The sequence below is a fragment of the Asterias rubens genome, chromosome 2 (assembly GCF_902459465.1).
Source record: "Asterias rubens chromosome 2, eAstRub1.3, whole genome shotgun sequence".
Taxonomy (NCBI): domain Eukaryota; kingdom Metazoa; phylum Echinodermata; class Asteroidea; order Forcipulatida; family Asteriidae; genus Asterias; species Asterias rubens.
In genome coordinates, this window is record NC_047063.1 from 10511760 (window position 1) to 10536053 (window position 24294).

At 39.4% G+C, this 24294-nt stretch overlaps 1 protein-coding gene across 1 annotated transcript; it reads left to right on the plus strand.

The window, feature by feature from the left end:
* The first annotated feature begins 2729 nt into the window (after positions 1–2729).
* Positions 2730–18304, plus strand: LOC117306903 (solute carrier family 41 member 1-like). Its single transcript, XM_033791471.1, has 10 exons — positions 2730–2794; positions 4530–5204; positions 9010–9117; positions 11731–11802; positions 12539–12683; positions 13511–13657; positions 14452–14614; positions 15525–15733; positions 16666–16814; positions 18037–18304. Exons 2-10 carry the CDS (start codon positions 4692–4694, stop codon positions 18220–18222), a joined length of 1692 nt encoding a protein of 563 aa, XP_033647362.1. The 5' UTR covers positions 2730–2794; positions 4530–4691; the 3' UTR covers positions 18223–18304.
* The last annotated feature ends 5990 nt before the right edge of the window (positions 18305–24294 follow it).

Sequence of the window (24294 nt, forward strand, 5' to 3'; positions counted from 1 at the left end):
GAACCACATTCATTTAAAACAAAAGACCAAAGCGCCCAAATCAAGGCAACGTACCCATACGTTGGTGCATTTTTAATTGAACAACTACGGATTTGAAAACGTGTTTGTCTTGGTGTGAAACAAATGCATGTGATGCAATTTTTAAAACGACGACTTTTTGAAGAATTTCATAATAAAGTCTACCTTATTCTTCATTATTATTTCAACCGAATTGTTATATTATTTTTAACCACTCAGTCTGTCCTTACAGTAGCATATATATTTCGGTACACTATTCATCAGTAGTTTATGTTCGTTTCTAAGTTATTTGTTGAGTATGCTTCTGTGAAAATAATAAATTTTCGTACGTTGTTATCTTCAACAATATTCGTCTTTTCTTTGTATAATGCCATGTTCTAATTGCATACAACCAATTAGGGCGATATCGGATTGTTGGTTAAATGAAACTGAGTTTGTTTGAGTTTTATTCAAAGAGCTATATAATCTTTTATATAGCTCTATGGTTTTATCCCAAAGAACCCAGTGTTTCGGGGAATACTATTCAAAGTCACGACCCTGTGCAAATTTAGAATGCAAAGTGCTTCCCCTGGGGTTCGTTATGCCTATAGCTGGGGGCTCCCCAACCCCTTAGGAGAGGGTAGCATGCGCCCCGCCCCCCCCCCCGCCCAACACTAAAACTAATCTGGATCAAAACTATCAACAATCCGGTCGCGCGCATTATAGAAGAGGTTATCCACTTCCCCCTCAAAGTTTCATTTCTTTCACTCATAACAAATGTTGTAAATTCAATCAAAAAATTTCTTTCAAATCCTCAAAAACGTTTTTGTCACTCAAAATATTATTTCAGTAGAATAAAGAAGGTTATCTCTCGTTCTCGCTTGTAAATATTTTCTGCGTTGGAAATCGGGTTAATATAATTGGGTTGCCCCCTCGATCAAGATAAAAACACTTTCACATGTTGTGGCTGGACGCATGGGCGTAAATTTGGGGAGGGACAGGGGGACATGCCCCCCCCCCCATCTTTTGGAGGGTGGGGGACACAATATCAAATCCCCCCCCCATCTTTTTGACCACCTTTATCATCAAGCCCAAATTTTGCAGCGTGTAAGACCAAACCCTGTGTCACTCCATGGCCATTAATCCTGGGGGCAAAGGATTACACAACTTTTTGAAGGGTGGGGGACACTATATCGAATGTCCACCCTCAAGATTTGACCTATTATTGCATCCCGAGCATCTAAAATGCAAAATTTTCCCTTAATCGGGCCCGCACACCACGCCGTAAAGGCTTCGCACACGCATTCTCCATCGTTGATAGATTTGCACCTCCCCTTGAAAGAGTGGAAGGGACATGTCCCCAACCCCAGCCCCACCCCATTTTTAGAAGGGTGGGGGACATAATATCAAATGTTTCCCGTGTCTTTTGACCGCCATGAAACTCATGTTTTGCACTGTGTAAGACCAAACCCTGTGTCCCACCATAGACATATAATCCTGGGGCAAAGAATGAAACAAGGGTGGGGGACACTAGGCCTAAATCAAATGTCCCCCCTCAAAATTGGCCCTTATTTGCATCACAGAGCATCTAAATTGCAAAATTTTCCCGGGCCCTTAAGCGGGCCCGGCGCCATTCCGTAAAGGCTTCACACTCGCATGCTCACTCGTTCACAGATTTACCCCCCTAAATCTTGAGCCATAGATCTGCACCTGAATTTGATGTTGTTAACTCAAAAGGTTCTACTGCTGCTCATTTTAAAAGCTTATAATTCTGTTTGCCTCTTATTTGCCTAAGATTGCACTACAAAGCATCTAGAATGCAAACTTTTCCCAGGCCCTTAAACGGGCCCGGACCTATGCCGATACAGGTTTCACACTTGCGTGCTCACTCTTTGACAGATTTGCCCCTAAAACTTGTGTTTACGATCCGGACCTAAATATGCTGTTAACTCAAAAAGTTCTACTGCTGCTCACATTTTTAAACGCCTTTGTTCTATTCCAATCTTGTTGCCTCTTATTTGCTTAGAATGCACAACAGAGCATATGGAATGCAAAATTTAGGCGGGCCCGGACTACAGGCCGTAAAAGGCTTCGCGTTCAGCTTAACAGCAGGCTCCATCTTTAATAGATGTGCCAAACGCACCACCCCCTCCCCTAAATTTTTTTGTCTAACTGGGATGAAACGCCGTCTGAGCATTATAATGCAGAAACATTATGGTTATTACGAAGCTTGGGTTGTTTTGTAGGTGCATATTTATAGCTTGAAATCGGCATTAAATTCCAACATCTGAGAGGGGGCAGCACATCACACCTCAGAATCCCTAGATTGCACCAGAGAGCATTTACAACCTAAAAAAAAAAATTCCGGGGCCCTAAAGCGGGCCCCGGACCCCACGTCGTAAAATGTTATACCCCCCCCCCCCCATTCTTTCCAGACGGATTGACGCCCCTACACTGAGTGTGGCTGTGACTGTTTTCTATTTCTTATTGAAGTGCGGCTATGAAAGATTTTCGATGTTGTTTTCAGGCAGACTTTAATCTTATCAAATTGGGATTTGTTCCTGAAGAAGAATGGCACTGGTCATTCTTAAAAATAATTGCTTCAACAGTCACGAAACTGAACATATTGTACCACTAGGGGGCGCCATCACACTGTACAATATGGGAGTCGTGTACACTGTGTGTGACCTGTACTGTTTGCTGCCCGTGTGTGCAAATACAAAACTTGTCGAAACCACTGAGTCAAGGGGGTGTCTAGTTGTTCAAGAGTACGTGGCACTGGCTTACAAAAGAAGCGGTGAGTTAAGTTTTATAAGTTTTCTTGAAGTTAAAATATGTAGGGACTGCCTAACCTAGCTTTATAAAATTGGTGCGAGACGCAGACGGCTGTAGCCTGTATGGCGCCGAGTGGAATCAGAGATTGTGCTCGATCTCGAGTGAGATTTTGATACAGCAGCAGCATATTGTTTGCATAGCTCCATGAGGAAAAGTTTCCGTATGGCGCCACCACTTTTTCATTCGATATGAAATAATATAGTATCTTATTTACCTCAATTAGATAACCCTTTTTGTAAAGATTAGTGAAAAAGTGTAGCGCCGTACGGAAAGTTATCCCTCCATGATTGTACAATGTACCTCCTCCAGTCACGTCAGCCATTGCATTCGGTTTTGATTAGCAACAATATCTAAACAACGTTATAATACTGTTGCTCTTATTAAACCACGGTGACATGATTCAGGTGTTCAAGATAATGAAACTGAAAGGACTTGTGACTTGTATGGGCAGAGATAGCCTCTCTTTGGTTTGGTGAAGGAAGGAAACATAAACCTGAGGAGAGAGGGAGAGAGGCCGTGGGATGGGATAGCAAGAAAATTCAGAAGAAAAATTTCCACCTGAACATCAGAAAGAACAGCTTTAGTCCTTACAGTCACACAGAGTAGTTGACCACTGGAACATGCGCCTATTAAAAAAGACGGCAAATAGCCCCATTTGTTGGGTTAATGACACAGTACAACTAACATTACAAGAGCCACCACCTGACCACCGCAATCATAATGTTTATTGTGCTGTTTACGTTTACGCTGGTTTACTTGGCAGGATCCATAAGTTTGGACATAAATGTCAATGAGGCCCTGTTCTAGATCATAAAATTTACCGATTTGAAATGAAAGTACTTGTTCGTTGTAGATAACCCTCGTCGCTCCTTGAATTTTCTAAAAAGCTTCACACGTTTGGGGTAAAGACAAATGATTTTTGATAGTGAACTTTTCAAAACAATATCTTGAAAACCAGGTTTTGTTGGGCACCCTCAACAACTTCACAACAATGGTCAATCAAAGGAATTTCAATTGATACTTCGTTGGTACTCAGACTGATTTACTCAGTGCAGCCGGACGAACTACTTGCGTTTACAATTTGGGCACATTGATTGCGATGGCGCTGGGGCCAAGGACACAAAGTTGGGCTACTCTATCTTTTCTCTGTGACAGACCATTTGGTAATGGGCCTATGGTCAAATTGTCCGTATCCAGCCAGGACACTTTTGTCCTTAAAGACAGTGGACACTATTGGTAATTGTCAAAGACTAGTCTTCACAGTAAGTGTATCTCAACATATGCATAAAATAACAAACCTGTGAAAATTTGAGCTCGATCGATCGTCGAATTTGCGAGATAATAAAGAAAGAAGAAAAAACACCCTTGTTACACGGAATTGTGTGCTTTCAGATGCTTGATTTCGAGACCTCAAATTCTAAATCTGAGGTCTCTAAATCAAATTTGTGGAAAATTACTTCTTTCTCAAAAACTACTTCACTTCAGAGGGAGCCTTTTCTCACAAAGTTTTATACTACCAACCTCTCCCATTACTCGTTACCAAGGAAGGTTTTATGCTAATAATTATTTTGAGTAATTACCAATAGTGTCCACTGCTTTTCATGCAGTTTAAATTTATTAATTTCAGTCACCATTCAAAAACCAACAATTAAACAATCTAACATTTGCTTGCATTTTTCTTTCTTTTTTGCTTCCAGTCCATCTGTATTTGTGTTGATTCTCATCCACCATAATCATTGATCCATCCCTTCACAACGGTCTGCAACAAGGTATAACAATGTACGTAAAAGACAGCATTTTCGTTTCCAGAACTATGACCAGGACAGTGCACGTTTAAGGTGCACTGGCAGGACCACAAGATGCATGCTGACAAACCGTCCGAGACAAATGGAGAAGACAAACAGGGTACAACGCTAAGACAACGAATTCCAGCGAGGGCTTCCAGTGCAAGATCCAAAACCATGGTGCCTAAGATTGAGCTTGAGATTAGCCCTACGATGGATGAGGCCAGACAACATCACATCGCAGATGTTCATCCAAATAAAGACAGTGCACCATCCACTCAGGATGGTGTTTGGAATGGTGATGTTAGTCGCCCTAAAGACACAGACCAAGGAGGTGGTTTAGGTGCCACTGCAGGCGCTATCGATGATGATGGTGTTGATGATGAGGCGGAGGTAGAGACCTCCTTCACTGTGCCTCTTCTGCGGAGACATTCAGAGGAAGATGAGGAAAGTGTGGGGCATGAGGAAGTGGGCGTGGTTGGCCACGAGGAAGAGTCGTCATTCAGCATCGCACTCCAGGTTTTCTTGCCGTTTCTTATTGCTGGATTCGGTACGGTGGGTGCAGGATTGGTTCTCGACATGGTACAGGTAAATGAACTGGTAGTAATAATGGAAAACAAAATTGTAACAATTTATAGTACCACAGTCATATGGGTCGATGTGGCTGGCTACTTTAAAAAGGCTGAATGCAGCATGCTTCAAGATCATGTTGAAGCCGCATTCTTCACAATTAAACTTCTTAGCTGTGAGTAATGGTGATTAGCTTCACAAAATAATATTAATTATTCTTATTTTGCTGTTCTGACATTAGCCAAAACACTTATCGATTAAATTGTTTATAAACTGGTAATTGATTTTGGTCCTTAAGGTCTTAGGTACCAGTACAATCTACGGTGTACATACCCAAGCGTTTATTTTTTAATCATGTCTGTCACTTTCCAATTATAACTAATTGCCTTTTGGTGGATTTAGGCATTAACTGTTGCGGGTTTGATAAAGATAAAGAAAGTAGGTTAAAGGCAGTGGACACTATTGGTAATTACTCAAAATAATTATTAGCATAAAACCTTTCTTGGTGACGAGTAACGGGGAGAGGTTGATGGTATAAAACAATGTGAGAAACGGCACCCTCTGAAGTGCCATAGTTTCCGAGAAAGAAGTAATTTTCCACGAATTTGATTTCGAGGCCTCAGATTTAGAACACTGTTTACAGTGTAAATGTTTATCTAGAGTTCTATAATTTTAGTAAAGGTTTTTTTGTTCCAACTGGTACGATGTACAGTGTACATGTAGGTCAATTTACTGGCCAATTTATAAAGCAGGAAAAAATGACACAATATTGGCCTTCTGCCATATCTGGTGTCTGAATAAGTTTGCAGTATGCTGTAAATAAAGTTGACAATCACTCACAAGGCGAACAGTAGTCTTGGTTCAAGAGCCTCCTGTTATAGATATCGGCCCACGATCTATCACCACAAGACGGCGCGTTCTCACCCTAGACTGTCATCACTGTAGACCTTTTTGCAAATACCTACTGCGCAAGCGCTAACTGTTGAATGAGGTGGATATTGGTCTAGCTAGGAATCAAACTTGAGTGCTAGCTAGACCAGCATGTGTCTCATGCAACAGTTAGCTCTATTGCGAAAAGGTCTGTAGTGTTGACGGTTTAGGGTGAGAGCGAGCCCTCTTGTAGTGATGGATCTTTGGACGATAAGTTCTAGATATGTGGTAGCGGTTCTCCAGATGATGGTTATTGGCTGAAAGCACCCTACTGTGTATTTTGACGAAGGAAAAATTAACAGTTAACACTAGTCAAGAGGAGAGCTTTCTGGATAATAAACATCAGGAGAGACTTGAAACAAGTCTAGGCAGCAGACAAAGGTTTAACATTCGTTATTGATCCTCTCTTACCAATAGCCTTCACCCAAGTGTTGTGACTTTGCTATTTTGTCAATAACCTGTAGTCTGCAATTTACATGTCTGAATTGCTCAGTTTGAGTATTGATTTTTGTACTTGACGCAAAATGAAAAAAGCTAATTGGGCCAATAGACTTTATGCACATGGCGTCATTTCAGTAGGGGTTCTCTCCTAGCGGTCAAAAGGAGGTTTTTCATTAGCCAATCCTTTGCGCAGCGCGTACAAATCTGTTCGTTTCGGTTGTTTTGTCACCGTTTTACCTTTAAGATGGCCGCAGGATGCGCCAACGCATAAGGTCTGGCTTTCCTGTTGTCTTTCTCAGCTCTCTAAGAAGTACATGTATAAAGCCTTATTTTTTAAAATTAATGTATACACCTTTACCCAACCTTGTTCCCAGGGGTGATCGATCTCGCTGCGCCATTTTTTCCTAGCATGCCGTGCTTGATCATAACCCCTGGAAGTCTGACTTTAAAATATCCAAATATATGCGATATTACAATTAGTCCTGTGGTTGATCCGTTCTGTGTAAGGCGTTAGTCGCGCACGGGCTGGATGTGTTGTGTGTGATAAAAGTCATAAACTTGCCTTGGCGTTCAGTGTTGCAATACAAAAAAGTGAATACGTATATCTTTATACGCACGTGTTTCGGCGTGTAGAGCTTTTTGGAGACGCACAGCGTTTCAAATTTTGCTCGTATATGATAGCCAATCAAAGTCACGGATCAAAGGTTCCTTCCTAGGGGTTAGAGGCGTACGCAGAGCTAGCGGGTGATACGGCGCGCTACCCATGGTAGCGAGGTTGACCTCTTCTGTTGACAAGTACCTATTGTGTGAACAGAAGCAATTATCATCAAGGACACAAGTGCCATGCCATAACGGGGATTCAAACCCACACCCCGACGACTGACCCACCAGAACTTGATCTCAATACTCTAGGAAACTGCTATGCCATGCAACTGCATGATTGTGTGTACTTGCACAACACACGCTGTCTATGTCTACTTAGTATTTCAACACCATCCAGAGACCTTACAATGCTGAGCACTTGTGAAGGTTGGGAAGTCCTTACACATTATGTTAAATACTGCATTCGTAAAGGGTTGGGTAAAATGTCATTAAATGTCAGTTAATATCAGAGGAATAGATATCTGATAAGTGACATTTTGTTAATTGAAAAATATGCATCTTAAAAGTGCAGTTTGTTAAGCAAACAGTGGGTATATGGTGTATCGCAATCATGTATGTGAGGTCCTGTCTGCATAATATTCATTGTGTCCTTTGTTTCCACATTAGAGATACAAAAATTAAGAGAGTACAATATTAATGGATATTGTCTTCAATCTCAACAGTCTACATGAGAATCCTCAATGATCGGTCAACAGTCCAAACCCTTTATGACATCCTGCAAATTTCAACATAACACATCATACATTTTGACACGACTTTAAGGTTGTTAAAGCCATTGGACACTTTCGGTGAACAGTAATGTCCAAAGGCCCACACTTCGTGTGTCACAACTTATATATAAAATAACAAACCTGTGAAAATTTAGGCTCAATCGGTCATCGGGGTCGGGAGAAAATAACGGGAAAACCCACCCTTGTTTCCGCACGTTTCGTCGTGTAATGACATGTGTTCAAAATAAATCCGAAATTCTCGACGACGAGAATTGATAATTGTTTTAATGTTTTCTCAAAAAGTAAAGCATTTCATGGAATAGTATTTCAAGAGAAGTCTTTCACCATTACCTTCTGTCAACCCTGTAAGTTATTTGTAAATCTGTGAACTTTTTTTCTTTTTTTTCTGTTCCGAAAGTGTATAATGGCTTCAAAGGGATTATTACACTATTTGTTTTTGAACCATTGATTGTTTTAATAATCCTTTATAAGTGTAGAGACATACATGTACATGTATAGACCAATCCGACAAAACAAAATTGGCAAAAAGTAACAACTGTGTCTTTTTGTGCACAATCTAGGCACTGAAGACACCACAGCAAGTGGCGCGCCATTCTCAACATTGCGCCGGTGCGCACCCGGAATGGTGTATGAAATAAAATTAACCCAGTGTGAAAATTTTATTCCAAAATGTCAAATGTGTGTAGCATTTTTGAGAACCGAAAATCTTGAGTGGTCACGCTCATGCAGGAAGAGTAATCCGCAATTGGAATGCACAATCTGAGAAATGCTTCTGAAAGAAACAATACTCTGATTCAATTTTGTTTTTTTCAACAGGACCACCACAGAAGTCCACATGTATGGTCCATAGAGTCGTATGCTTTTTACGGGACGTTGTGGTACATAGAGCCATGAAATTGTGCACAGGTTTTACCTGTCACTAACATGTAAAATTTAGAACCCCCCCGATTAGACAATTTTCAGCAAATTTGAGCACTCGGATTTTAAAAAGCACTTTTCTTGCAGTCTTTATGGTCTATCAAGTTTGATTCATGCTTGTATTTGTTTCTTGCTTGCAGCATTGGCCAGTGTATACCACCGTCACTGAGGTCTTCATCCTAGTGCCTGCTCTTCTTGGTTTGAAAGGCAATCTGGAGATGACCCTTGCTTCAAGGCTCTCCACTGTAGTAAGTTGCCTTTACTCTTTTAAGCCTGGTTCATACTTCCTACGAATGTGAAAGCTATGCGAATTTTGTCACACGACTGTTTTCGCAGCGTATGTTTCGCAGGAGTTCAGCATAGGTCAACTGTACATAATTGGGTCTCAGAATTCATCACTTCAATAACCTATCTTTCTGTAAGTTTGTTTATACTCAGTGCCTTGAGTACCTTATAATATTAGTAGATACGTGCGTTATATAAGACTTCGGTATTACTATTATTATTGTTTAACTGCTGCAAATTGTTCATATTGCATTCGCAGTAAGTATGAAGCAGTCTTCACAGGGGCTGTCGTTTTATCAAAGCAGGCCTGGTATCTCGTCCAGTTACCACACGCATGGTCCATCCCTTCATTTCATATCTATGGCGAACGTATGCATGTGCAATCTGGGTGAGAGTTGATATTTCCGTACAGCCCAGTGGGTCTGTTTTGATCATGACGACACAACCCCTTTATTGTCGAGTGTGCTATCGGACCAAATTGTTCCAACAGTGCCAACATCTTCATTAAAAACAATACATGTGTGAAATACCATCATAACAAAATACCACGACAAGGATAGGCCTACCTCAGAGTTAGTTTTTATTGCCATGAAATTGAAAGATTATTTCATTTGGGCAAATTTAGTCACCATGATCAGCCCCACTGTTCATGCCAGTCACACAATCCAGCAGTCCCAGTCTACCTTGCCAGCCTTGGAGGAAAAAAATAGAACGCTAAAATATCATTTTTAAAAGCCAGTTGAATAGGTCATAAGTACTTCCAAACAAATCAACTGGCTGTCTACTAAGAGACTAGCCTCATTTTTTCCCTTGATTCTACTATAGTGAGTTCCAAAATGATTGTTGGATATCCTCTTCAATCGTACAAAAGGTACATGTTGGAATCCTTTTCATTGACATTGAAAAGAATTTGTACAAAACATCTTGTGTGTTAACAGAACTCGAACCACTTGAGTTTGGAACCACAATGCGTTCAAAGGATACATAAACAACTGATAACCATTTTGTTAAATTGTAATAACAAGCATAGAATTTGGTACAGACATACATGTATGTAGTCAGACTCAGTATGATATTGATTTTCAGTTGTACAGATTTGCCCTTTATGACGTGGACTTTGCAATGCCACAAACTGTACATTTTTGTGTCTATCAGTTATTTTGTCACCTGGAGGTACACACCCCATGAGTAAAGCCAACACTTCTCATAAAGGCCTAAACAGTAGATTTGTTATGTAAGGTTTTTATCAAATACCCACAATGGGTTTATATTTTACATTTGCAGGAAGTTACTTAGAGCTTCTCAATTTACAGAAATGCTTAACTCCATCACCAAAATCTCATGGAGTATGTACAAGTGAGCTCAAATCAATACTATCAGAAGTTGTAATACTTTGTATATTGATATATTGGGGCAAGAGTTGGGCTTAGATTTAGGGTTAACGCTAAAGGGTTATTGATGTAACCGTATCATTACCACTAGAACATATACCGTAAACTGATACTTGTAATACTTCACCGTCATCAGAAATAGATCTACACAATACCTTTGACCTAATGAGAATACAAATTTTGGTGAAACAACATTTGTGATATCAAATAACCTACATCATTAAAATATGGACAACTTACAATTTCAATTAGGCCTAGGTACTTTAGACTGGGCCTGTTGTATCATCGTTGTGTAAATACTGTTTTGTGGTTTCATTGTCAATTTGCTGGTAGAAATTAACAGCAGAAATGTAACAGGACGAGTCCAAGAAAATAGGGAGGTTGCGCATGCAAACGGATACGATCAGTCATTGCCATATGTATGTGCAGACGACACTGATATCCTGCTTGCTACACGTAAGTAGGTTATGGATAGCTAAACATATGCGTATGCGTATCCGTTCGCGTGCGAAACCTCCCTAGTCCAATACATGATGCAACATGGTTTTTTTTTTTCAGTAATATAAACATCTCAAGGACTAAGAACTTATAAAGTCTTGTGGGTTTTCAATCCACTGAAATCATAAGGTTAATTGCTTTTCAGAGGGTTTAATTTTATGAATGTCTAGTATCCCATGCCTAACTCTGCAAATTCTAAGACTTGCCCATTTGGAGAACCTTTAGTGTATGAAGTCACAAGCTCAAACATCGCCCTCTTCGAAAGACCTAGCTGTTTGAGGCTGAAACAGTTGAGGTATAATAAAACAAGTGTAACATGTTTGTTGCATGGTTTGTCGGTATTGGATGTTGACAATCTACATGTAGTTCCCTCGGCTTTGTCTTTGGAACTAGTTTGACAAATTCCAGTACCTTTGGGAGCCATGTCAAAATTTCCATTCTGAAACCTATTTACTTGTACATAACATGACTCATGGCAGTGAACAGTTTCTTGTAAATGTATAGCAGAGCGAAATGCTACACAATGTGTTTTAATTGCTCCTCAGAAATCACCGTTTGCTGCGCAATATACCATTCAGTGTTGACAAAGAAGTTTTTTAATACGAAATTGCTTGACGAAATTGTTCCCTGCATGATAAGAAAAACTGTTGCCTATAAATTGTCTTCTCTTGATCTTAATGGTCCTAGGTTAACCTTGGCAGTATTGATGATAACAAGGAGCTATGGAGAATGATAGGTGGAAACATGGCCCTTACTCAGGTAGGTGGGAAGCATTATATCTACTCACGTCAACACCACAGTTATTCAGACTCCCTCTGGCCATTGGACTAGCTTGGTGGTCTAGTGGTAAGACATCTGCTCCAGCAATGCAAATGCCATGGGTTGGAATCCCACCCGCGTGATTTGCCTGTCGATTTGTTTTCACAGAACTCGGGAAAGCACCGTTGAAGGGGTAAAAACAAATTATACTCTATAGCCGATTTTTAATGTCAAGGGATTCCTGAGGCAGACTTGCAAACAGACGCGGATATTCCACTGTGTATAATGTGCACTGAGCATGCACTCACCATGCTATGCTTTGATTGCCCTGTAACAAAGTGGCCAACATTAGGGCTAGATAGCGCAGTTGGTAGATCTCCGACGTGTTAATTTGGAGGTCACAGGTTGCATTCCCTCTCTGGTAAATTTTTCTTTGTTCAGCCCAAAATTGTTCACACGTTTACCCAGAGTATGTTTTGGCGACCCCAACCTGAAACACTAATCATCGGTTGCGCGTTTTCGTTTGAGGCGCAGTGACGATGCTGTTCAGACCAACTGGTAACTGACTTGTTGACTCAGTTGGGTTTTGGTTGGGGTCGCCAAAATGCACACCTGGTAAGCTTCCCTTGTGGTTAGTTACTTAATATTTTATACAAAAAAAGTTGCATCCCTGTTGTTCCCTCTGCTGCTGTTATTTTTTACTTGATGTTAAATTAAATTTGTGTTTTGTACGCAGTGCCAAGCTATTGTGGTTGGATTCTTAGCATCTATGGCAGCAGCACTGATGGGATATATACCCGACGGAGAGATCAACATTTATCACATTTTACTACTATGTGCTAGCAGTCTGGTCACAGCCTCACTAGCCAGTGGCATACTAGGTAAGAATATGTCAAGTACATGTAGAAGGTATATAGTGCTGTTTTTAGTGCACACCAGACTCGAGGTTAGGCGTTTCAGAGCAGCAGAGTCTGGGTTCGAGTCCCTGTCTTGACAGTTGTGGCCTTTAAGGCTTTTGATACCTATTTGGCCATGAAATGAATCCTATTCGCTGTGAATGAAGATGTACCTGTATGTAGTACGGTAATACAATTTACCTGTAGATATAGAAGTTTCAGCTTCATTAGTCGTATAATTTTTTTGAGAAAGTAGTAAAATTCATATCGGAGCATTTTTTTCGGAAGCGTCACGTCCTTTGTACATGTGCTAAACTAATTTTCAGGATTTATTTGTACTCATTTCTTCAAAACTACAGCACCTCAGCAAGTAATATTTTAAGGGAAGCTTTCTACCATCATTATCTTTAAATCACCAACTTTAATGAAAATCTATGTACATGTTTTGTGTTGTACAAAATGTAACCAAACCCTTTAAGCAAGACACTTAAAACTAATGCTCTCTTTAAAATACTCCTGTTGCTGGGAGAAGGGTTTGAGAACTTCTCTTCGTATTTACTCTACTGCTCCAGAATAGATTTGGGAGATTACTTCAAAGAAGTCCTGTGGTGGATTTCACAAAGAGTTAGTACTAGTCTTATCTCGAGTTACTAGTCCTAACTTAGGACTAGCTGTACATTTTTGATATCTCTTAGGACTAGTCCTAAGTTACTCTTTGTGAAATCGACCCCTGCTTGTTTAAGTACTACATTGGCAGGGGATCTTCAAAAGTTTGTGCAGAATTTCTATTTTTTTTCTTCTTCTCTCTTCAGGAACTATAATGGTAGCCGTTGTTCTGATATCTAAGAAGTGTCACATTAATCCAGACAATGTGGCTACACCTATAGCAGCTAGCCTCGGAGATCTCACCACTCTTGCCTTACTCTCCTGGATTACCAGTATACTCTATAGGGCAATAGGTAACTAGCGTTATCAGTTATCATACAAGCAATTCTTCTTTGGCTATAACGATTTATTTTATTCATGATATATAAAGTTGTAGAAGAGACAGTCACAGCATAAGAGAGGTGTTCTAATGACCTATTCTTCTGGTTTTACTCCAAACCTATGGGGCGCAAGATGTGTCAGCTAGGAAATTAATTGGACCCATGCTCTGATGTTGTTGTAACTTTTGTGCAATTGAGCAAGGCACTAAACCATAACTCCTTTGTAAAAAATGGTATGGTAGTGCATTCTGCTCTACCTGCCTAGCTCCTAGTGGTTAATACCAATGCCTACATCCTTACAGACTGTGAAGGGGGTGACTCTCTTTTAGCCCCATGAGGAGGTGGCAGTGTGCTGTGCCCGTGATGCTAGTTGATTTGAGTTGGTAGCCCTCACCTTGAAGCGCCCCTCTGGCCTAGTTATAGAAGGCAATTTGTCTTAATTTGTATTAAAAAAAAACCTTTGAATAGATAGGTACATATTACCATCTAACATACATGTATTTATATTAGTTTTGGTTTTACACCAATGTGTGTTAGCACAGTATACTCAGTACTTTTACCGAGCTCTGTGAACAAAAATCACAGGCACATTACTCAGGATTTGAACCCACAACCTTTGCAATTTAAAAGCCGTGTCTTACGAACTAGACCTCAGAGATTGCCCTTTTGCTAGAGGCAGTCCAAATCCTATATTTTAACAGTGGTTACTGCAGTGATTTATAAGATAAATAAAATTATTTATTAATTGCTCTTTTCAACTCCTCCAGGTGATGATGACCATCATCGGCAACCTTGGCTGGCGCCCTGTATAATCTTATTCTTCTTGATGTTGGTACCCCTATGGGTGTATTTATCCCATCACAATAAGTACACCCATGAGGTGCTGTATCATGGATGGAGCCCGGTCATCATAGCTATGATGATCAGCAGGTGCGTAGATACTCGGATGTCATTAACTAATACTAATATTTGTTTTACAATATTGCTCAAAGCTGTTTTAGTAGAAATGGCATTTGAATTTTAAATCTTAAATTTTAAAGTCAAATTTTGATGCCCTCGGGCAAATTTTGATTATGATTAATTTTGTGTGATTTGAATGTCTTTTAAAATTGTAAATTCAGAATGCAATTCGATTGTTGGACTGCAAATTTTTGAATAATTTTAAATAGACAATACACCATAAACCACAATATTTATAGATTTTCCTACCTGCCAATCACTCCAAATTTTTTGGAATAATTATGAAAGTATGAGCTGCACAAGAGAAAAATAGTTAATGTTAAAATATGGGAACATTTGTGTGGGGGGGGGATACCCTCTGCCCCATATAGGGCATTATGGTATAAAGTCAAACACTTCACAGAAATTATGACATGAATTTAAAGGTGAAGACAACTGAAACTTCAGCCACAATATCAATCTGTGATATACAAATTCTATATGTTGAGAAATACTTGCGCTATAGCCCTAATTACCTCTGATTTGAAATGTAATTTTTCCCGATTATTTTATGATGAGCAGATGAACTAATATATATTTGGTTTGTGGTAACACCATGTGTGTATCTACTTTCCAGGTAGAGTTTGTTCTTAGAGAACTTTTTTCTTCTTTTTCTACTACCGCGGAGTAGATTTATCGGATGTTCGGTTGACTTCTCAGTCTTCAAATCATATACAGATGAACCAAGTTTGGCAGGAAGTGCTTGGTTTTAGCATTTAGTGCCACATAGTAAAACAATCTAATAAGGGCTATTTTAGATTAGGCGAGTGAGTCTGCTTTGAATAGATGCCTTTTGTTATTCATTTTCTTATTTCTTGTTATTTTTTCTTGATGTGATTAGCTGTGGTGGCCTAGTCCTAGATGTTGCCATCAGACAGAATGCAGGTGTCGCTGTCTTCAGCCCGGTCATCAACGGTGTAGGCGGTAACCTAGTAGCCGTCCAGGCCAGTAGAATATCAACACATCTCCACAGGCTAGGCAAGCCTGGTACCCTACCTCCTGGACGGAAGGGACTGTGCCTTAATCCAATTAAAGTATTCTTAGGCTCGGGTGAGTGTGAAGTTTAGGTACCTTTATGGTCTTTGAAAAGGAATAGACCTTTCTTTTGCAACGTCACAGCCCGAGTTTTTGCCAACCCAGATTGGAAAACTATGGAAAGCCATAAGTGCAAATCAAGAAAAGATCGCTATTTTTGGTAACAATGTAACCAAATTTGTCGATTTTGTTTAAAACAAAACAACTAATTATGAGAAGTACTTTATTTAATTGAAAGTTTGCAGAAAATGTTGAATTTTGTTAAAACATCCGTTTTTACGATTTAGTGTTTTACTAACATTCGGCTGACCATACCAACCAAGGCGGTTTGTTGATCAACAAAAGAAAGGTCTATACCACTTCCATTGACTTTCTAGCTAGGGGGCAGCAGACCTTAACATATTAATACATTGTCCTCTGCCAGAGCCTAATTTCATAAAGTCGCTTATCAGAAAATTCTGCTTGGCATCTTTTTTTGCGAAGCACACTCAAGTATGGCAATGTGCAAAAGTCATAGAGCAGTGACCCTTCTCATTCTTCTTTAATCTTTTGACATGTTTAAACTGAATGTAGTAAAAGATGGCCATGTAAAAACATGATTCATTAGAAGGTGGATGGCCAAAAAATACTTGCATGTTCACACATGTTTGTTAAGCACCATATGAGTGCTCGAAAGTTTTGTGTGTAAATCAATCACTTGTGGGAGCCAACTAGTATCCGAGCAGAGTATACTGCTCGAGACGTCGAGACCGAGACGTCGAGACCAAACCGGCTCTTCTCAGAGCGAACTGTCACTCACAAGAGATTTACACATGGTTGTACCCGCAAGTATACTATTTCCTTGAAGTTTCTTCCCAATTTAGTATTGTTGATGAGTACATCCTTATGATACATGTACACTACCAGAGTAAATGAATGTAATATCTTCCTTTTGTTGTTGTTTACAGACCAGCATGCTCGTTCGTGTCGAGTCCTATTCCTGATGGTCGTTCCAGGGCAGCTGATTTTTCTCTTCTTTATTTCAATTGTCAAAGCTGGCCATACGTCCATTACCATTAGAGTGACCATCATGTATCTAACAGTTGCATCTATTCAGGTGAGCCAGTCTCCATACTCTATAAGTTATTTTTAGAGACCTAAGACACATGCCCGTGTTACACAATTTGGCCAATGCTGGTAGAAAACTGGTGAACAGCATGAATAACACATTATCATTTGTTTGTGAGGGCTCCCTTTTCATTGATATTGCAGATGTGTTCATTTTTATTGTGCATTAACAGTGTTTCTTACTTCTTGTGTTATTTTTTGTGATATGTTCCTAAATATGCATGGGGTTGCATGCACCCTTGCAACCCCAGACCTGTGTAATAAATGCCAACATCATGTCGTCTTAATTTGTGGATTTATAAACTGTTATCAAAGGATTTAATTGCATGCTCGTTGTCATTCTGTATTATTGCTGTTTTAGTGTGAGAGAAAGAACCAGAATTAAGTGTACCGTTTTCTTTTGTATGCCCCCCCAACATGCCTCATTTGTAACTGGCCTATTGTTGACTGAGCTTATCTCGTTCCTTTGCAATCCAGTACACAGCTGGTCAAGGGAGAACTATACTTCCAATATTAACACCTTGCACAATGGGAGATGCACCTTTGCACAATGCGTGTCAACCATGTCCACCATTTTGGGTACATTTTGACTCCCAAAATGGGGGACAGGATAGGCGCGTTTTATGGCGCTGTGCGGGTCAATGTGGGGTCAATTGGTCCTTTATTGTTAACCATGCTGTTCTTTTGTATTGTTTGCATTACGTGTAATATTTTTTGGTATGATGCTTAGTCAAATAGGTATTGATAATAGCAATAGGTATTATTTTCTTGAACTGATAATTTGTATAATTATATTTACAAGTCTTGAGGCTTAAAGTAATTGAACATTTCCCATGGACTCAAATGTTAAACCATAACTTGTATAGAGCCGATGAAATTGGAGCCCTGGGCTTTAATTCACAAAGAAATAAGATTTATCTAAGCAGCTTTATGAAAATTGGCTCTTTGGTCTGTTTTTTTTTAACATTAACGCCCGGTTCATACTTCCTGAGAATGCGAATGCGATGCGAATTTGACGTGAATTTGACGTCACAACTCTCCTTTCACAACGGTATTCGCCAGTGAGTTGAGCAGAGTTGAAATGCTGCGAACTATTGGTTGCGAAATTGTGGCGTCGTCAACATTCGCTTCTCATTCGCAATCGCATGAAGTATGAACCGGGCTTAACAATAAACTAACTTCCTTATAACTCCCTGGCGTTCCCATCTCAGGTTGGAGTACTCCTTTTTATCGCCAACTGGCTCGTCCATTTCCTCTGGAAGAAGTCCATGGACCCCGATAACTTCTCCATCCCATACCTGACTGCCGTTGGAGATCTCCTGGGCACTGCTCTACTTGCCTTGGGCTTCTACATCACATGGTTGCTTGGAGACAGAGACAGCGATGTTGGAGATTAGAGAACTTAAGGTTTGACATCATCTACACATTAAAGGCAGTGGACACTATTGGTAATTACTCAAAATAATTATTAGCATGAAACCTTACTTGGTAACGAGTAATGAGGAGCTGTTGATAGTATAAAACATTGTGAGAAACAGCTCCCTCTTAAGTAACGTAGTTTTCGAGAAAGAAGTAATTTTCCCACGAATTTGATTTTGAGACCTCATAATTAGATTTCGATGTCTCAAAATCAAGCATCTGAAAGCACATAACTTCGCGCAACAAGGGTGTTTTTCTCTTTCATTATTATCTTTCAACTCCGACGACCAATTGAGCTCAAATTTTCACAGGTTTGTTATTTTTTGCGTGTGTTGAGATACACCAAGTAACAAGACCGATCTTTGACAATTAACAATAGTGTCTAGTGTCTATAAAGAGCAAAGGTTTGACATCATATACATTAAATGTTTAACCACATATACATTTTGAAAGGAAATGTTGTGAAAAATTAATTAAGAAGTTGCACTGCCTTAACAATAATAATGATAATAATTATAACTAGTTCTTATATAGCGCATTTTACAATGGCCGTATCAATGGTATTGAGCGAATAACATTCCTTTAATCTATCATCTCCTTGGGGAGTATACAGCCTCGGGCTGCCGGGCGCTAGTGGCTTTTACATCCACAATATCAACCTCTACCCTCACAGTTACCCATTGATACCCCTGGGTGAAGAGAAGCAATTACAGTATAAGGCATCTTGCACAAGGACACAAATGTCATGACCGGGATTCGAACCCACAGTCCTATGACTTAACACCCAGGACTTGAATTTGATGCTTTAAACCCCTCGGCCATGACACCCAACATATTTGCACACCTTTAAACCACCTAAATCTCTTTATACAAGAGTCATCTCCTCATAGGATTCAAACCCATGACCCCTGCCATGTTAGAGCAGATGTTTTACCACTCATTCATGTTAAGATGTGTATCAGTCTCAATCGGAATGGGGGTGGGAGACTTAAGAATGCCTGATGTCAGCCATCGATTACACCAAACTCTTCCTAACTTAGAATTACATGTAATCTTTAGGACTTGGGATGAGTTCCCTATCCGAAGCAGAGGACGCATTGAACCCATCCTAAGGTAGGACAGGTCACTCGTCCTAACGCAAGATAGGATTAATCCTAGCGTTTCGTGAAATCAGCTGCAGGAGTATTGTCGGAAGGTAGCCATTGTTAACAAATTTGCTGAGCTGACATGTCTGCTGCCACCTAGTGTTCCCAAAGTGATGTCAAAATACAATTCACTTAGCCAACACTAACAATTATATGAATCCAGTTGCCATTTGAAATCCAGCCTTGGTCACACATACCACAGGTTTCTGGGGTATTAGGAGTTCCTTCCTTACTAAAAACACTGGGGATTGTTCATTAGTATTCACCGTTAGTATTTTGTTTCACAAAGAAATCCTTTGTTGCTCAAAGTCCCTTCGTGCTGTTTGAAGTGCCTTCCAAAGTAGAAACTATAGACAGATATAAAGGAAATTGTTGTAAGTTTATTTATCTTTTAGACAACACGTACAAAGATTCCACTTGCAAAGAAGGCCCATCATGTAAAGCAAGACTTTTGATTGAAATCAATCAAGTTGTTTTACTAATCATAAAGCCAATAATGAGAACCAGAATACTGTTTGATTTTATGAGTTTGCATGACATGAGACTGAAGTTTAACATTATCCAACAGCCCTCCGCTTCTGCGTTTACTTGTTTTGGGTTGGCTCGAGCCCTCCGCTTCTGCATTTACTTTTTGGGGGTTGGCTTGAGCCTTCTGCGTTTACTTTTTGGGGTTGGCTCCTAGCGCTAGAACTTCGCTCTTCTTTCCATGCCTTCAATTTTATGTTCATTTAATGCTAACTGTACCGACTGAAGTCTTGTGCAATTGTATGTGTTACTTTGTGAAGAACAGTGTCGGTAGACAGTGTTTGTTCACATTTTGGAGGTAAAATTTTGGTTTCCACCATGTGAAGGGAACAAAATCATATACTTTGACGATTAAGAACATTGGGAACTGTATAATACACAAAAGGTAACCAATAAGTATTTTGAAAAAATATATCTATTGCAAGTGACTGGTAAATTATAAGAAATTATGTGTAAAGATTTTTGGGAGGATGATGTACAGAGAAAGTTTATAGCGCAATATTTGTGAATATCAGGGTGTTTATTTAAGAATGGATGTTTCAAAAGGCTTCTTGTATTGGTGGCTATATTTGATGTCAAACAAAGAAAACGTATTCGTGCTGTGCACGCTTCTCTGCCAATGATAGCTCTTTATTGACCTCAGTGAGGACTGTTTTGGGCGTGTGACGTCAAACGCAAGAGTCCATGTCTGCGCGTTTGTATTGGAACTTTTCGCTGGTGTTACACATGGCCACTCATAGTCTGCCATTTTGGAAGTCACAATTTTGTTGTTGTGCTTTTATGCATTTCTAGCCAACATACACAGAGTTGCCTTGAGGCCGTTTTGTGCTAACATAGGGCTGCTAACCGTAAGCACACGAAAAGGCTTTCTAACCTATGGGTGCTTACTGCACGAAATTAATGTCGTCACAAAGCAAATCCATGGTGCCGTAAACGTGTAAGATGGCCTGCTGATTTATTTGCTTTTTGTGAAATACGCTTACACCTTAGCAAATTTGTCTGCTACAGTAAGCACTGAAAATTGCTTACCGTGAAGCAGCTCTATAGAATTGGGCCCTGTGGTACTGTGCACTGCACAGTAACGCACAGGAATCCGATCCGAAAATGGCGTATCAGAGATTTATCTTGGGCGGTGACGTCAAGTGAAATGGATCAACATACAGTCAAATTTTACCGTTCAATAACAAAAGTCTGTTACAACAGCTCTGCAAAAAACATGTAACTGTATCCCCCTGAAAATGTGAACACTTTCAATGAATCTTCCTGTTTCGGTATTGAAGCTCAGCAAAAGAAACTGTTTTTGGCTAGACTTGCACCAATATCATTAATGAATACAACAGGATGACAAAATTCACTTTTTGTGTGCTTTGTGATTTGACTTAGAATGGAATGATCTCCTGCAGCCAAAAGGAAGTATGAATCATTTTAATGGCATCTTTTGAGCCTCTATGAAAAGACAGAACAGGAAATTATGTGTACTCTTACTTTCAATTGGTCCAGTGCCAGTTTTCGAGAAGGGTTTTAAAGGGTGTTTGTTCGGTGAGAAGGTAACCAGAGGGGTGGTTGTAGCTTTTTTTTCTCAGGAACTGCTGCTTATGGAACTCCATACCTTGTTTTTTTACTGTCTCGCAGTCTGTTCAAGAGAAATTTGAATAAAGATCTTCTCTTGGTGTAAATTTAATAATTTTTTCTTGTAACCCTTGAGTATTCCTCTGGGCCATGTCGAGCAATTTTTCCATGAATTATAGAAAAAAAACTTTCTTCTAGACCTTGAGTTGATTGATACCTGTGATGATCTTAGCTTGGTAGGAAAAGGCAAATTGGTGATTGGACAAAAAACCAGGGCTTTAACAAAAATGTGTTCAAAGAACTTGTCTGGCAGCTTATCACCAAACATGGAAGGCGAAATAGGGAAAGACAAAATCAAGCTAGGTACTATTGTAGTTGCTATGGACATCAGGGTACTTCGAACTGATCGAGGGATAAACAAGGATGGCAAATCTCAACATGATTTCGACCTCGGTCGACTAGAGAGAGAGATAGAGTAAACAGAAAACTGACTACCATCAAAACATGAGATGTATGGATTCATGTAACAGGGAAATCCTGATCAAATACAACATGATCTAATTGGGTAATGTGAGTGTCCTGTACTGCAAACAATGACAGCCTTTTCTTTGCATAGTTTTTCGCCTTTTTCAAAAGTTCTCTAACTCTTGATAAAATTGTGCATAACAACTGGCCTGGAATTTCTTCTTTGAAAAGGCAAGGCCATTTTCATTTTCGAAGGGGTGTTTGCATTTGGAAAACTTAACGTCATCGTGAAATTTTCGAAGGGGCACCAAGGCCAAGACCAAGACCAGGGACACATGGCCTCCATGGCCTGTGTGTAGTTCCAGGCCTTTCACAAAAACTGCATTTGAGTTCAAAGCTCCCCTTTATTGGAATCAGGAATGATAACTTTACTAAGGGCATTTTGTTACTTGCCACCAAACCAGTGGACTATCCAGCATTAATATGAGGGATCATGTTTTATGTGTGTGTTGGGGAGGGGGAAGTTGGCATACAAAATGGGTTACTATCTAAAAAGAAATCAAAAAGTAAACTACTTTTTTCTATAATATATGGGCATTATTAATTATAGTTTTATTCTATTTTTTTTTTTTTAACTAAATGTATATGTTATGTATGAGTTTGAATTGTAACATCACATATGAAATTAAGTATTTTTGTGATGAAATCAAAAGAGATATATTTTTGTGAGAGATATAAGATATTCTACACTAGATCGAGAATGTTTAGGTGTAGTTGCATTAGCCTGTAGTTGCATTAGCCTGTGGTAACTTATGTACATACACCATATTAAATGCGCTACTCGGCCATTGCATGTGCCATTTGTGGTGATGTTAAATTACATACCGGTTCATGAAATGTATGGAGCTCACAAAGGGGTTTATACCATTGTTGGTAGAGCTGACAAAATAGTCACAGACAGTGTTCATGTTGTGTGTGATCAACCATACACATGAATTAGCACACATGTGAACATTTGGGCGCAATCTGTTAAATGGGAGTCAGGAAAAAATAATGATACATGTAGATCATGCACAATTTTGAAGAACACAGTGTCCTTAATTTGGGGTTGTAACAACCAAAATCAGCTGTGGATTTTTTTTAGAAAGGTTTTCAGAAAGAGTTTTTTTTTTAAATATGACTTCATTTCAGAGGGGGAATATTTTAACAGCAAAAAGGGTTCTAGTTCGTACATCATAATCTAAAATGAAAATGGAATGAATGATTTTCAACGAAATTCACTTGTTATGCCAAGGTACCACTAGTGTCCAGAGAAATAATCATATCTGAAATATTGTAATTTGGGGGAAACATTACCCAAAACACTAAATTTCTGTTTGCTGTTATCTAAAAATAACACACGATGGTGCCCAAATCTATATTCTAATAAAACGTGACCACTCAAATTATTGTTGACATTTCCGCATGTTAATTGTGCGATTTTTTTTATCAATAACGATTGAAGTTAATTAAGCCTATCTCTTCTCTGAATGAATTATGTATCTTACCCTTTATTAGGTATAAAGGGACTGTAAATAAGTTTTAAGTATTAATATTCCGGAAATAAAAGATGCTTCAACAAACACTCTAGTATTATCTATTGGGACCGTGTCACACTAGGCAAATTATCAGACAAGTCCCAAAAGACTCAATCACCCTGTCCAAGTATGCCTGTTGCATGCAGTGCCGTTGGTAGTCCGAAGGTTGAATAGTTCGAAGGATTGATAGTCCGAAAATGAAGTAGGGTTTGTTAATCAGAACATTTGATGTGATAGTCAGAAGGTTCATTAGTCGGAAGGTTCATTGATCTGAAGGTTCACTGGTCCGAAGGTTCTGTAGTCCGAAGCAACTATAAGGTCTGATAGTCCGAATCGACGATCAGACCTTATTGTTAGTTTGAACTATCAGACCATTGTCAATTTGGACTATCAAACTTTCGGACTATTGAACCTTCAGACTAACAAACCTTCGGACAAACGAACCTTCGAACCATTGAATCTTCGGACTATCGAGCTGAGCCTGGTTTATAGTCAAGGCTTCTGCTATGTGTCTGCTTCGGCTCTTGTTTATGCTACATAAGCTGATGCTCTGTTGTAAGTAAACGTACATCTAAGATTTGGAGCTTCCAACAGGAAACACCTGTGGTCAATTTCATTACAGCTGCTGAGCTACTTTTTGTGCTTAAAAGCTCAAAAAGTAGCTCAGCACAAAAGCTTTCTGCTTACGAGAATAATGTTACCAGCTAAACTACTATGTCACATGTACAATTTTTGACTGATGTGCTCATTTCCGCTAAGCAAAACATTA